The sequence below is a fragment of the Pangasianodon hypophthalmus genome, chromosome 27, assembly GCF_027358585.1.
Source record: "Pangasianodon hypophthalmus isolate fPanHyp1 chromosome 27, fPanHyp1.pri, whole genome shotgun sequence".
NCBI lineage: Eukaryota > Metazoa > Chordata > Actinopteri > Siluriformes > Pangasiidae > Pangasianodon > Pangasianodon hypophthalmus.
This window is the reverse complement of record NC_069736.1, coordinates 1,746,944-1,763,324: the sequence shown is the minus strand read 5'-3', so window position 1 is coordinate 1,763,324 and position 16,381 is coordinate 1,746,944. Positions and strand designations below refer to the sequence as shown.

The 16,381-nt window shown below is 37.6% G+C and overlaps 2 protein-coding genes across 4 annotated transcripts in view; both read right to left on the bottom strand.

Annotated features, from left to right (window-relative positions):
- The window catches only part of gpsm1b (G protein signaling modulator 1b), a 40,361-nt gene extending 36,525 nt beyond the window's left edge, over window positions 1-3,836 (bottom strand). For all 3 annotated transcript variants that reach the window (XR_008301099.1, XR_008301100.1, XM_026921579.3), the window contains exon 1: window positions 3,616-3,836. Coding sequence is in view for 1 of the 3 variants with exons in the window: in XM_026921579.3 (XP_026777380.1) it covers window positions 3,616-3,653 (38 nt within the window). In the remaining 2 variants the exon portion in view is untranslated. The remainder of the gene's footprint in view (window positions 1-3,615) is intronic.
- A 4,847-nt stretch (window positions 3,837-8,683) lies between these two features.
- LOC117596263 (uncharacterized) lies at window positions 8,684-16,291 on the bottom strand. The gene is made up of 5 exons (XM_034300888.2): window positions 16,265-16,291; window positions 13,442-13,614; window positions 10,650-12,822; window positions 10,015-10,084; window positions 8,684-8,781 (listed from the first exon to the last, which is right to left on the bottom strand). The coding sequence occupies exons 1-5, from the start codon at window positions 16,289-16,291 to the stop codon at window positions 8,684-8,686; spliced, it is 2,541 nt and encodes an 846-aa protein (XP_034156779.2).
- Between the last annotated feature and the right edge of the window lie 90 nt (window positions 16,292-16,381).

Sequence of the window (16,381 nt, the reverse complement as noted above, 5' to 3'; positions counted from 1 at the left end):
TTTTATAGCTTCTATAGAAAAAAAAGAAATCAGAAAGCTGTAACAGGAAGAAAAACGAATTGTGGAGCTCGTTATTGCTATAAAGTGATGTCATGTAGACGTTTCTGCATATATTTTTTTAAAACACGTTTATATAAATCGTTATTAAAGGCTGAATCAGTGATATTTAGTCTGCTTTCTGCTGTGTCGAGTTACAGTGAGGCGTTCAGAGCTTTTATCCAAACCTAAATGAAGGCAATGAAGTCCAGTTGTCAAGGAAACCAGAGAGAAACTCTGAAAATGTTTTTTTTCTCCTTTGTTTTCGTTCTTTTTCTCCTCAGCAACCTAAAAGCACTTCCCACTCCTTTCCTTTCCATTCCTCTCTTATATCATGACCATTTATCATTTTCAGCGCATGACCATATCATTTACTAAACAATTACTTAACAATTAAGTAAGACCCTCTTTGTATCCAAAACTGATGTTTCAAATCTTTTGGCACCCTTTTATCAAAGCCGCCCACATGGTAATGTCTCCACAGTGCAGTCTTTCATTACAGCATTTGTTGTTGTTGTGGTTTTTTTTTTTTTGCATTTGAATAAATAAAACTGTTTGTAAATAAAGATTCTGAAACATTATAGTTTATGATATAATTATGACACTGGTCTGTGATTTATGCTAGTTTCTTATGCAACTGCTAATGTTTCTTTTGTCTGTAGCGCTAACATTAAAAAATTAATGAATTAAATGAAGTAAATTGTTTGTTAAATTTCAAATATAACCTTTAACAGTTTTAGTATCAGCTGCAACATTTACCGCTAATGCTAAATTACCAGTATAGCTAACGTTATCCAATTAACTTAGCTAGCAAGGTTAGCAGTAGACGTATCTCATGTTAGCTTGCATAATGTATCTGAATAGCAAGACCAGAACCTGTATTTAGTAATTCTTGTCTGTTATTAGTTAACAGTTATTACCATGGTTTATAGGCCTTAACTCTACAAACACAAAAACTGGGGAAAAAAACATATATTTAATTGTAAATTAACTTTAATTTAATTAAAATGATGTCAATGTTGTCACATATAGCTAGCTAAAATAACCAGAATGTGCTGAGGGGACGTCATACACAAAATGAGTTCATCCGTGTTCTAAAATTGAAAATAAGATGGATGGAAGTTCTGCCACTTTTAGCCACTTCTATTTTAGTTAGTTATACACGTGAGATTTCCCGTTAAAGCTGAAAAATTTCCCCCTAAACTGCTCGCTCAGCTCCGTGGCTTGGATTCTGCTTCATGTCTTCCACGTGGATAAAAGCGCCTGCCAGATGAATAAATCTAAATGTAAATGGTGAAGGCCTGAGATAAAAGCCAAACATACACGAGACAAAAGGCCTGTTCATGTGGATTAGTAAAGCTCCTATAGGACCTGAAAGGGGACATGAATAAGAGCTGCTGGTACAATACACACTTCATGATGTGGATATGAAGACATGTGAAAAACAACGCCAACTTTTCTTATTTTGTGTCACGATTCATTCGCCATAATCACACAGCCAAGCCTCAGGTTGCTTTGGACCTTACGTTTAGTAGATATGATCATTTAGTCATATTTCAGTCATATTTTAATGTGTTATTGGGGCCTGATTCAGTTTGAAAATGAAAACGTTATTACAATTCAGCACATTCTACGAAAGTTCGTCTAGTAACATTACAAAAAATAATTAGAGCTTGTGTAATTAGAATGTTGTTCATACAACTTTACCTGTTATGTAAAGTTGTATAATGGAAACCTTAATGCTAGCATTCCAACAAATAAAAATTTAGCTAATAATTTTAAGTTAATTTTAGTCAGTCACAATCTGTCATGTTCTCGGTGTGCTGTGAAAACGTTTTTTATATAACATTTGTAACCATATCTACAAATTTGCTACCACAGTTTTTCATTGTTGATGTAATATTCAGTTTTGTAACACTGTACATTGTAAAGCAAACCTTTATTAGAGAACGTGATTTTAAAACATTGCAGGAACATTATTTTTTGGAATGTTAGAGCTGAGCTTACTTACTCAACATTTCAATAACGTTAGTTGGGAGTGTTGCAGCAAATTTGTAATAACATTTGCTAACATTATAGGAAAAGTTCTCAAAACCTGAGAGACTGAATATTTTTTGAACCAAAACTTTCTAAAAACAGGAATGTTCCAAAAACGTTTGCTAAACTAAAAGTGTTAGTTGGGGATCTAGCTCACCTTCGATCCAAATTCCCTCCAAAACCGTCTAATAATCAGGAAGCAGCTCACATTTAGTTTTGGTTTGTTTAAAACGTGGCTGTGATGTTACAGTTTTTGTTGTAACGTAATTGTGAAACATACGCAAATAAATAGCTCACACCAATTTTCACTTTTACACAATCAGTAGTTTTACGTGATTCAATCTTTTTATTTTGTGGAACGTTTGATTCACTCGTATCAGCTTATATTACAATTTATACTTAAATGGGTAACTTTATAACATAGTCAGCTAAATTACAAGTATATTTTTACAAAAAAAAAACTGAACTTAAATATCAAATCCATAAGAAACAAGACTGGCTAAGAGAAAAGCAACACCAACAATCCAACAAGAAACAAACTGAAAATCATCTTAACATTAACACAACATAGTTTCATTTTCCGTCATAAAAAAGGTAGCCTATACTATAAAGTATAAGGGTTTATCTGAATGATTTATGGATTTAACCATTTATTCAAACAATTCATTAACATTCACCTGATTTCCTGGAGAAAGTGTTTTGGGGATAGCGTGTTAGCTGCATTACCAAACCCAATACAGCTAACATGCTAATCCAGTCACTTGCTGTTTAGCTGTAAGACCAACTCAATGTCAAACATCAACTGAGAAACAGCAACAAAATTCAAAATTTCCTTCTATACCGCAACTTTCTAATGTTATGAAATGTTATTTATATCTTCCACTATTAACTTCTGGTAGCGTGACAACAAACCTAATTTCCCAAGAACCTGAGAACGTTGAACTTTTTCAACTTTCATCACTAATCCCGCCCTTAAATCCTAACCTTAGCCTTCGTAACTTTTTATAGAAACTGAATAGTGCTTATAGAATGAATTTTGCAAACCATGTTGCAAAAAACAAATGGCAGTCTGACCAATGAGAGCCAAGGACTGTATTTTTCAGAAAAAGCACTGTAAAGACAGAAAGCCAGGAGCTTTCGCAACTGAAATTCTTTCACCACACCTGGCTGCCAGGAAGAAGACAAGAGGCAAGGAGGAAATAGCTACACGAGGACATGATACAGTGAGGCAGTGCTGAAGCAGCTCAGCTGAACGACACGTATGCAAAAAGAAAAAGCATGAGGGAAAAAACAGCGAGCACTCAGACCACTGCTTATACAAATTCCAGATTTTTTTGAAGCACGTGTCCTTTAACTGTGCCTTTGCTTTTCTCTGCACAGCTGTAGGACTCTGTGAGACGCTTAATCTCCTCAGTGAGCTTCTCTTCCCCACCCAGACCATTCTTCATCGACCCCCTCCATCTGTTTCTCTCTGTTCTTTAGACCTCGTCGTTCTTTACCTCCTCCGTCCATCCACCCATCCCCCGTCATTTCATGTCCTACCTCGAGTGGAGCCTTTTGCTCGCCAGATCCTGGTCCATGCTGGTGAGCTCGTGGGCTTGTGGAGCCCGTACACTGATATCCAGCAGCTTCAACCTTGCACTAGTGTGTGTGTGTGTGTCTTTGAGTGCACACTCTCTCCCTGTCTCTCTCTCTCTCTCTCTCTCTCTCTCTCACACACACACATACACACACACTTATACAAGCACCCTCCTCCTTGCAATGGCAGCTACTGAGGAAGTGAGCTGCTGAGCAAATAAACCATAAAAAGAAAAGCTCCGCCCTGCTCAGTGACATCACCGAACAGGAAGTGCATTGCGTTCACAGCCAGTGCATGTCAACACACTTCTTCTTGTCCAAATTCTTGTCAAGTGGTTCAATATATTATGCTATAAAATGTTATTTACATTTTCCACCACTATCTTCTGGTAGTAGACAAACACACTGATACACATGTGCATTCTTAAATATGCATGAGCACACGTTTCTTTCTCTTTTTTCCTTTCCTTTTCTTCACAATGAGTCATGCTGGGTCTCAACATGCTTCCCCCCCTCGTTTGCTGATTAATCCAAGCAGCTGTCAGTCGTATCAGTGCCCTATATCAGTCTCACACAGAGAGCGGAAAAAGTGTTGGAAGTGTAAAACGATGTGGTTATCGCCCTGAGACCAAGTGTGGCAGCTATTAACGGGATACTCCAGTGATTTTCAACCTATCACAATTTACAGCATGTGTGATTAGTACAGCAAAAAGTAGACATTTCTCTCAACAATAAAAAAAAAAAAACATTTACGTCAAACTCCAATCAGACGTCTAAGGGCAGGTGTTGAATTCCGTTTATAAGCATTCACGCAAATCATATTTTTATTATTAATAATTTTTCAGTCAATGGTGTTTGTAAACGAGGCCTTATGCTGTGCTCAAACTCAGAAGGGGGAAGTTCATCTATTTTCTGTACCCCTTATTCTACAGCCTGGGGACTCGGGTAACAAGGCAGGGGACACCCTGGACGGGGTGCCAACTCATCGCGGGGCACAATCACACACACACACAATTTGGAAATGCCAGTCAGCCTACAACACATGTCTTTGGACGGGGGGAAGAAACCAGAGTACCCAGAGGAAACCCCCAAAGCACAGGGAGAACATGCAAACCCCACACACAGGGCAGAGGCAGGAGTCCAACTCTAAAACCCCAGAGGGGCGAGGCAACGGTGCTAACCACTAAGCCACCATGGCCCCTAAGAGGGAAGTCTGAACTCAGAATATGACCTCCAAATAGGAAAAAAACAAAGAAAACACCTCCTGGAAAACTCACGCTACCAGAACTCATGACACCAACCCTGAGTTCAGCAAGTGACATCAAATCAACATGGCTGCTCATAGCATCAGCAGTAAATAAGGTAGCACCTCTCCACTTTAAATGAGTTATACTGTATATATAAGGATTTGTTTTAGATCAATCAACACACAGATGTATTCACTTGTTGAATCTATAACATGGACTCTACAGTTCACTGCATTGAGGAGAAAAATATACATCACTCAGCACAGTTAGCTGGCTAGCTTGTTTGCTAACAAAAGATGAACATGGAGGCGTCCACATTTTTTTCTCACTTTGTAGCTCGAATGTTAAATAATTTCATAATTACATAATGAAAATTACATCATTTCAAGCTGACTCAAGCTGAGTTCCAACTTCCGAGTTAAGTTGAATGCAGCATTACTTCATTTTCGATCTTCATGAGTTCAAGCTACAAAGTGGGAAAACCATGGATGCCTCCATGTTCGCCTTTTCTTACCCAACAAACTAGCTGGCTAATGTTAGTGATGTAAAAAGCAGGCAAGAATAAGTTTTTAGTTAGAAAGTTTGTTTGTAAGTTGTCTCACTAGCAAGAATATCCACCCTTTTCCACATGTATGAACTCACAGATGCCCATTGGCTAGTGTTACTGTGACTGACAGGGGAGAAAGCGTATGCTCCTCCCACCCAGACAGCATGGCCAGTTTTCCCCTCTTGGACCCCTGGCCACGGTGGGCAGTGGCATCGTCAGGATTCAAAATCACGACCTCCAGACGATTTTCTGTTGCATCACTCAGGAGCCCCCTACGCTTGGTTTTTAATAACAACACACCATGGAGTACAAGCTGAGATTAATTTGTTTGCTATTCATATTTTTGTTCTGTAGTCATACATTTTATTATTTTTTTAAAACTGAAAAAGTTATTTATTTCCTTTTTTTAAAAAGATTTAAAGATATATGGGTTTGATTGAATAACTGTGTACTCATGTACTGTATGTTAGTGAGTTAGTTAAACGATATTCAGTGTAATTAAATATAAATTATATTCACTGTTTTATTATCTCACATTCCAGACTAAACTTAATACTGTAACTAAAACATAAGTTAAAAAAAATACTAATAATGTTTTCCTGAGTAAAAAGGATGAAGTGTTTGATTTTGTATGAGTTTCTGGTGGTTCAGTCTGATGTTTGGACTTTACTGTAGTTCACTGGGTTTGTGTGTAAGTGTTGAGTTTTCTGGTTAACAAACCCACATGGTTTTTTCGTCAGCATTGTTCAGCACTTAGGCTTAAGACACACACACGCACACACACACGCACACACATAGCTGTGGTTTGTTGATGGTCGTGTTGAGTGCACTTGGTGATGAGTCTGCAGAAATATTCTTCTTTTTTTTCTCTGCCTTCTTCATGGTCAGGGACTGCAGTTTGTCTTTTTTGCTTTTCTTTTTTTTTTTTTTAATTTTTAAGCCAGAGTGTGTTGAAGAACATCATTGAACATGTGGAACCATTCCTAAAAATTTAGTGCCATAATTATATTGAGCTCAGAAAACTTCAGAAACCTAGAAGGAGTTCATACTGAAGAGCGGGAGTTTGTGTGTGTACACGACAACATGATATTCCCACAGCGTTTCCCTGAAAATTAAGAGCTTCTTTCTGGTCATACTGATCTCTGAGCTGTGTGTAAATCTGTAAATCTGAGACTCTGCTGCCCTCTAATGGACAGAGAGAGAGAGAGAGAGAGAAAGAGAAAGAGAGAGAGAGAGAGAGAAACAGGGAAAAAGAAAGTGACAGAAAGATAGACAGACAGAAAAAGATACAGGGAGAGAGACCGAGAAAGAAAGAAAGAAAGAAAGAAAGAGAGACAAAGAGAGAAGAGAGACAGAAAATGACAGAGAGGCGAAAACAGACAGGGAGAGATACAGAGATAGAGTGACAAAGAAAGAAACCAAAAGAAAGAAAGACAGAGGGAAACAGAAAGACACAGAAGAGAGCGAGACAGAGAGAATGAGACAGGAACAGGACTGAAGTAGTGAAGATAACACACTGGTCTGTTTGTCTGTTAAATGTGTCTCAGTATCGCTGTGTGTCAGTGTTTATTTGTTTGTTTTGTGTAAAAGTGATATAAATTTATTAATTTAGCCTATAAGATAAGCCACTTGTTTGCTAACCATCACCATCATCATCTAAATCACTGCTATCATCACTATCATCATCATCAGCACCATCACCATCACCAAAATCATCACCATTGCCAAAATTATCATCATCATCATCATCATCATTGCACCATCACCATTACCATCATCAGCACCATCACTAGAATCATCACTATCATTACCAGCATCACCATCACCACCATCATCATCATCATCATCATCACACCATCACCATTACCATCACCATCATCAGCACCATCACTAGAATCATCACTATCATTACCAGCATCACCATCACCACCATCATCATCATCATCATCATCACACCATTACCATTATCATCATCATCAGCAGCAGCACCATCACCAAATCAACACCATCACATCATCATCACCACCATCATCAAAATCAACACCACTATCATCACCATCGCCATCATCATCATCATCAACATCATCATCATTACCATCACCACCATCAACATCATCATCATTACCATCATCACGATCACCACCATCATCATCATTACCGTCACCATCATCAACACCATCAACACCATCATCATCATCATCATTACTGTTACCATCACCACAATCATCATCATCATCATCATTACCGTCACCATCATCAACACCATCAACACCATCATCATCATTACCGTCACCAAAATCATCACCATTGCCAAAATTATCATCATCATCATCATCATTGCACCATCACCATTACCATCACCATCATCAGCACTATCACTAGAATCATCACTATCATTACCAGCATCACCATCACCACCATCATCATCATCATCATCACACCATTACCATTATCATCATCATCAGCAGCAGCACCATCACCAAATCAACACCATCACATCATCATCACCACCATCATCAAAATCAACACCACTATCATCACCATCGCCATCATCATCATCATTACCATCACCACCATCATCAACATCATCATCATTACCATCATCACGATCACCACCATCATCATCATTACCGTCACCATCATCAACACCATCAACACCATCACCATCATCATCATTACTGTTACCATCACCACAATCATCATCATCATCATCATCATTACCGTCACCATCATCAACACTATCAACACCATCACCATCATCATCATTACCGTCACCAAAATCATCACCATCATTATCAACATCTCTTAGATGGCTTTGAGATTGTCAGTTCACTTCAGGAAGCTGCCAAAGATGAAGGATAAACACATCAACTATCAAAACAGCTTTCTAGTATGAATATTGCTCCCAGTTTTTTTTATTATAATTATGATCAATACAACATCACAATGATAAGAAGAGAAGATGACACTGTGAGTGGAATTTGTATGATTAGCACAGCGGTGTACGTCTGTACACTATAAACTGTATTTCCTGCCAAGAGCTCCAGATTATTTCCAGATGAACTCGACTGAAAATTAAAAAGAAGAAAAGAATAAATCAGTCACAAAAGTATTACACGAGCTCCAATAAAATAAACATCATGTAATGAGTGTTTTAACATTGAATTATTAATATTTAGACTGTCCTCCGTACCTTCGTGTCAATGTGGATCTCCTCTACATGAGCTGGAGCTCATGTTCAGCGAGACTTGAACAGTTTTCTCATGGCGCTGGAGAAAGGTGCAAACTTCCTGCGCAGACAACTGGCAGCTGTCTCTCCTAACCAATCATTATTACCTGCAAAGGAATATTGTTCCCAGTTATTATTATTCATAGATATATAGCATATATTACTGTAGTCTACACTACCAACCATTAAACATGATATAAATGTGAAGTCATCAACTCCAGAATTACTGACAACAGTAAAAAGCTATTACACTCACAGGGCCTCATTTATATCTTTTTAAGTAAAGTTGTGTAAATGTTTGCGTTTGCGAACTAAAATTTTCTGTTTCAGAAACGCTGATTTTCTTCGTACTCGTGTACGTATGTTGATCACCTGTAAAGTGCAAAGCGCATTCCCAACACAGCTCATTTTCATTTAGTGACGCCCACAAAACTCCATAAAAGGTCAAGCGCAAAGACAGCTGGGAGCACGAAATGAGCGATCAGGGTAAAGGCTAAAAACAGACGTGGAAGTTATTTTGACTCACTTCTATGTCAATAAATATATTTATTAATAATAATAATAATAATAATAATAATAAGCAAGCGCTAAATCTTCCATCAGCAGACAGAGCAGCCTGTCCTCTGTTGTTACGCCTCCATTTCTTTTGTGATAATTGAATGATTTTTTATACTCTTTAATTCCGATAATATAAAATGATTGTTTTTTACAAAATCTCCAAGGTGCTCTTAGTCCCTGATCGAGTGAAATAGCATGATAAACAATTTCACCTCCACAGTATATTCCAGATATAAAAGTGCAGTAATCCATGCAGATTATATGATCTGAAGTCGATCAAGTCGAGGGTTAGTCTTCTTATGCGTAGATTTACACACACTCAGGCGTACGTAGTACGATAATTTTTCCAAATTTCTTGTGTAAACGCTCGTACAAATGATTTACGAATAAATCCGTTCGTATCCAGCTTGATAAATGAGGCCCGCTGTTTTCATAAAAACAATTTTTTAATGGAATAATTTTTCTAATGAATATTTAAAATGAATCACATCATTATTCTTAAAAAAAGGAATAAATTTTAATTACTTTCTAAGTCTTCATAAACTCTGTTGTTGTTTTCTTGGACTATATTAAATATGTAAACTTCATTTGTTATGATCGTTGTCTTTCATAATGCGAGTAATAGATATAATATTACACAAGCAGTTAAAATACTAAATATTAAATAGTAAAACCCAAACCAGACTATAATAATGAAAATAAATGCAGGAAAGGGGAGTCATTCTGAATTGTGACTCTTTCTAAACTTCTTACATTATAATTTTTTTCTATTAGGATTTTACCATTCAGTTCATCCCAAGAGTGGATTTCCTGATGACCAGCAGGGCAGCTCCCATTTTTCGATTTTTCACTCTAACATGAAACAAAGAGAAATGAACAGATCAGAATTGGTAAGATTGCGATAAAATAATCTGTCGTATGTCAGAGTAGTAGTAGTAATAATAGTAGTGTTGCACTCTGGGTTCTGATTGGTCAGAAGATGTTTATTCATTTTCTATTAACGAGTAGTGCAGTTTTCTGTAAGGAGACGTTTAGTTAACGTGTGTGTGTTTTTTAAAGAGAGGAAAAAGAGAGGCTGCTGAGGGAATGGCTGTTTGTAGCTGCTATAACATAAGTGAAACCAGGAACTAACCTGTTTCACATATGACCCACAACATTAAATTAAACAGATCTCTCATCAAATGTGTGTAGAGAAAACAGATAAAAAGTATGACATCATTCTGTAATAAATAAACTAATTATATTGCTGTGGTGTAAGAGGAATAAAACAGTTCAAGGCATGCTGTTATAGTAAAATTATCCACTTCACTGATTGTTTCGTTCCATGTTTCTTATGGAATTCAAATATTCGTAATGTGGTAAGTTATAAGTGTGAGTGAGAGAAATAAATGATCAGTGTATAAAATGTCTTCCATACCTTCTCAGGATCGCTGATCCAGGAAGCTTCTTTCCCAACAGTGAAGTGAATCGCGATCCTCCTCCTCCTCCCAGCAGAACGTCCAACACTTGGGCAGGAGCACTCATTATCCAAGACACTAAATTGGCTCTCCTGACTGTGAGCATTCAGCTCATCCAGTGTGTTCATATTCTGAGCACTTGGCATCCCGTTTATGGGCGTGGCTGATGTGTCAGTGGATTTCACCACGAAATATGTAAGACTTTTTCTCAATTCACTTAGTGCCACGGTAATGGCTTTCTCAGGGTCTGGTGTTAACGTGTGGAAAGTCAACAACTCTGTCTGAACAGCCATCTGTAAAAACGCTGATTCTGTGCTCGATAAGTAATGGACTAAATGTTTAATAAACTCCAGTACAAAGCTGTGGACTAGCGGGGAAATACCACGAGCCCCGAACACACGATTGTGTGAAAATGCTTCCATTAGAACCGACTCTGAGAACCTCCTTCCAATATTTGGTGCTTCAGTCATATTTCTCAGAATGGTTGAGATTGCATTTGTGATGACTAGCGCATGATGCTGCATGGTGGAGTTACTAGACAACACACTCTTCAGCTGGTTTATGGCCGAGTTCGCAATTCGAGACTGACGTTGGGCGAAGCCTCGGGAGAAACCTTCATGATCCCAGGAGGATTTCTTAACAATGGTGCCATCTTCTCTGATCAAGATTTCCGTGACCGGCTCAAAGCTTGTCTCATCATAGCCAGATGTTGTTCCAACGCTTATGTTTGACTGTCTGGCATCATTTACTGTGGAGAACGTATTCTTAATCATATTTCTCACGTGTCTAAAAAGACGAAAAGGAGCCAATACGTTTGCATAATCTAAAGCACTTTTGCTGCTCACTCTTGAGGATCCTGTTTGGGTTTCGTTCCTAGACAGATCCTCTAAACACTCCTTTAATTCTCGTGAAACAGATTGTGTGATTTCCAAAGCCGCAGAATCCAGATATTTTATCAGGTCACGTGATAGTTTTCTGAGAGGCACATCTGAAGAGTGAGATCTCACAATTTTCCTGGGGTTTTTCCCCGTATGGAGCATTTGCACTTTTTTGACAAGGACATCACGTACTAACTGAGTGCACGTGGACTGGAAGTGATCAGAGGTCAGTTTCTGGGCTTGCTTCCTGTACGCGCCCAAAATTTTACTGATCACTTCATCTGTGCACATGTCGAGACTGAGCTGCTCCTTGTCACAAACAGAGGAGCTGCTGCCTTTCACAACATTCATCATGGATGGATTGACATGTTCTGATGACAGCTTTGATGAAGAAGCATCACTGTTTCCGGATTTGAGAGTCTCGCTTTCTCCTGATGTTGCACGAGGCTCTTCTTCTGGTGAAGCTGATGCTTGGACCTTTAGAAGAAATAAAAACACCGTCTTCTGTACACATCTGTAGGTTTTACAGGCAGCTGAAAGAAATCTATTTCGTGAAAAAATTGGTTTGGTTGAATCAGAAGTTGTCTGATCGGATGACGCCTGTTTTTTCAAATCTTTCAAAAACGTCTTTGTGATTTCCGAAGCTGTTGGCCGCACACGGATTGATGATGCCATGATCGTGATCTCATCTAAAGGGCCAGCACTAGACCCATTGTTGGAGTGTGGCGACCCTGCTGAAGCGATTTTTTCCCCTGCTTCAAGGAGAATATCGCTTATAGTGTGCACCGCCTTGCGCCTAATCTGCTGACTGAAAATGCTCTCCTCACTCCCGTCGGATATAGTGCTCTTCTCATCATCACTTTCTCCCAATACATCGCTCGTGGAAGCACATCTGCGAACACTGTCAATGTGTTCCATTGCCTTCACGATACTGTTTATTACCTGTCGAAAGCTTACAGGCTGGTCAGGTTCTTTCCCTTTTGTAATTTTGTGAGAAATATCTGGACAACAAAGTCGTATTATCTCAGTGATTATGCTGTTTGTGGATGAGGCTGTAAGACCATCGATCAGGGAACAGTCGCTCGCGGTTTCTCCTACAGGATCAACGTTTCTCTTCACACTCTTTGCCTTATGACTTTTAGCTGGAGTTTTAACAGAGCTAAACGTCATGAGTGTCTGTTTCATTGCTTCTTTTATTTGGGTAACAACTCCTTCGATGACGCTGCATACAGAGTCAGATGGGTCTTCTGGTGATCTGGGGAAAGATGGTATGACAATCAGAGAAGAGTATTATAAGTTGTTATTATTGTTTTTGAAAATAGATTCTTGCTCATTGCTGCGTTTTAGCCAGTATTGCACCTTTATTACAGACAGGTGACAATGAAGTAGGCAAAAAATTTATTAAAATCGAAGTGTGTTGTTGCTCTCAGCTGAGACGTGGCCGATGTGGATTGACTGAGGTCTGAACGTGGCACGACATGATGTGTGAATTCGGGTGAAAGCAAAAAGCTTGAACCACGCCAGCAAAATGTTTTCCACAGCAAACCAGAGTCATTTATCTATGCTTCAACGTTGTTAAAAAAAAAAAAAGGCCAAGGGGATGCACTATAGTTTTGTGTCATATTTCGCAAAATGTTAAACTACATGTGTTGATTCAATTTAGTGGTCACATGACTGTTAAAAATGAAGGCAGAGGAGATGAGAGATTGAAAACCATTCTAGCTTTGTGAATGTCACCTATTCAATAGATCATCAATATGCACTGCTTCTTAAATGATGTCCATGCGAGCAGCAGACGAGTGACACGCTGATGACTGTTCAAAAGAAACAGACTGCAGAATTGTTCAGGGTAAAGTTGTTCGTCATGGACTTACCTCTGAGACGTGGTTCGGCCCTGTGCAGATTTTTCTCTTAACTTTATTTCTGCATGGAGAACCGGCAGTATTCCTACAGCATCGATGAGCGCTGGCAGGATGCACTCGATAACGTGAGTCGACAAGATTTTCACAATCGACGAGCACAGAATCACCAATTCCAATTTTGTGTACTTAAAAGAACAAGAAGACAAAATGTAAGGTAAATTAGTTGTTTGTTTGTTTTTTAAATTTAGTTACTGATTCTTCATGAATGTGGAATAAAAACACATTTTGTAGTTTCTTAATGTTTTAAAATTAGTTATATATTTTGAAAGTTAATTAGCCACACTCAGAAAAACACAGAACCCTGACATGTGATTTGGAGCAGGTGTGTTTAGGCCACAACTGTCATGTACTCGGAAGATAGTTCCCCAGTCGGGGCAATAATTATTATAATTATTGTTATATTAATTATTCAAATATTTCAAATACCAGTCAAAGGTTTGCAACAAACCAATCTGACCAACAAAAAAAAACATCATGAAGTTCAAATCATCTTAACCGAGAGAGAGAGAGAGAGAGAGAGAGAGATTGGTGTTCAATCTGATGCTCGCTCTACCATTTAACGTTGATCTTTGTGCTATGATGCTTTTGGGAAACTCATCCCTGATTTGATTAAGATAAATATTTAAGAGCATATAATCCACTTGAATATAAATATAGTTCATAAGCTACAAGAAACATGTTTATTTCCAATAAAATAAATTTATATAAATAATTGAATTACACAGAATTTTAGACTTATTTTAAACTATTCAAAATGCTAAAGTATAGCATACGTTTATAGTTTCTAGTATATATTTATAGTTTAACTGTTTAACTATTTAACTATTTCTTGCACATGCTTCTGTGTGTAAGTTTCATATAAATTGGGTTAAATGAAATTATCCAGGACTCAGAATGTGACAGTGTGAGTAAATCATTAACATATACAGCCTGTAATGATTTTTTTTTTAATAAAACATGATCACCTTGTATGAAAGGTCTCTGTTCACAGCTCTCCATTCCCTGAAATGATGTAAGTTGCAGATTCTAAGTATATGATTTTAATATGCAATATATTTAAATAATACATTATAGTGTGTAAACAAACATACTCATCACTGAGAGCAAAGACAATGTCTCTAATGTCTCTGAAGCACTTCACTTTCAGTTTATTGTTCATCTGGAGAAAGAAGTGGTTTAATCATTCATGCTGAAATAAAATGGGGTTAGTTGGTTAGTTAGTTTAGTTTCTAAGCACTCAGCTAGCACAAATCTTACTGAAATACATACATGAAAACATATTTCAGCCACATAATGAAATATATGAAAATATTAATAATATCCTATGAGTTTGAGCTGAAGACTGAAATTCTGAACTTACCTCTGAATGTGTGTTTTTCTCTGTTGTGATGCTGAATTTCTCCTAATACTTTGTTCTCGCTTTCTCAGGTTTATTCATCTGGAAGACAGTTAATAGCTGAGAGTTAATTCAAACATTCAGGTCCATGTCTGAGGCTCAGAGAAACTTTTTGGGGGTAAAAATGAATTCTGCTTTCCATTTCTACTCTTCAGTAACGTTATTACGCATGTTATAAACCAGTGTCATACTGTATTTCGTAGCCAATTTGAGCAGATTATCGAGTGTCTTCTTGAGTGTTACAGATCTGTTACTTTTTTAAGCTTATTTTTAGGAGACAATAAACTTCCCATTGTTTATTTTTAAGAGATTTTGCAAAAAAAAAAAATACTGAGACTGGGTTTAATGGCAAAAAAAAGTCTGCTATACAATGTGATATACTCAGCCTACCTGTGTGATTGCTGAAAGTAAAACTGAAATGCACTGGCTGTGAGATTCAAGTTTCACCTTTTGTGACCTCACAGAAAAGAATCAGAATAAAACTAAATCTAAAATATGAGCAAATCTCATGATTAAATGTTGCCATGACAACTACTACAATACCCACAATCCTTCTCACAAAAAATGGATAACGTTGAAATAGGCCACTTAAATAATTAAACTTAAGTAAGGAAATAATAAAGTGCAGCATTTCAAAGACACACAATTAGAAAAGCAAACCGGAAGTCAGTGTAAAGATCTAAAATGTGCCCTGCTTTATTTACTAGCTTATCAGTAGCATTCTACCTGAATGACTTTTATCATCAGTTACAGTAATTTTAGGATTAATAAAGATGTCATGAAGAGGCTGTGATTTCTATTTCACCACCAGAGGGCGCGCTGAGACTTGAAATCTCCAGGACCGGAAGCGGAAATAGCTCAACGGCGCCATCTTGAGGACATCATGCAGAAAATATTCACGTATCAGTGCGATACTTTTTAAAAAAGCATCATTTGTGTTGAAACAGAAATGAAACACGTTATTGAACTGCAATTTTGATAAAGTGTAATTAACATTAAAATTCATTAGATGTTCCCTTCATGCAGAAAATCTTAAATCTGGCTGAAATCTGAGTCTGATTTATGGAAGTCATACAGTTCAGACCAAATGCATGTCCAGAAATGTAGCCTTCATCTTCCGCTCATTATATCTGTGTATATTATATGAAGTATAACATAAATTCCTCTTTAGTCCACGTGTATTTCATTAGCTAAGTCATGTTTGGTGTGTAAAATTCACTTGAGCTTTGAGGCTCGTTAGCACATGGACAGCTACCAGGTTAGCATTGTGCAAGCTGCGTATTTAAAGGTGCATTAGGAAACATTAGTCTTTTTATTTTAAAGATTAAGTCTCTAATAGTTAGGTGAGTTCGACATTTGAATGATTTTATTTTACTCACTGAGCCCATTCCCCCATTCCTGCCCATGTTCACAAAGCCCCAGAATCCAAAGTAGAGTGTCTATAAAATGATTGACAGGACGCGCATCCAAACACAAACAAGCATTCCGGACCGGGA

Bases quoted from the DNA above. Each gene is read 5' to 3' on its own strand.
- LOC117596263 (XM_034300888.2), bottom strand. From the start codon at position 16,291: ATGGGCAGGAATGGGGGAATGGGCTCA. The intron at 10,085-10,649 runs GTATGGAAGACA...GTTTCATGTTAG, and splicing joins GGATCAGCGATCCTGAGAAG to AGTGAAAAATCGAAAAATGG. The intron at 8,782-10,014 runs GTAAAATCCTAA...ATTCCTTTGCAG, and splicing joins CTCTTGGGATGAACTGAATG to GTAATAATGATTGGTTAGGA.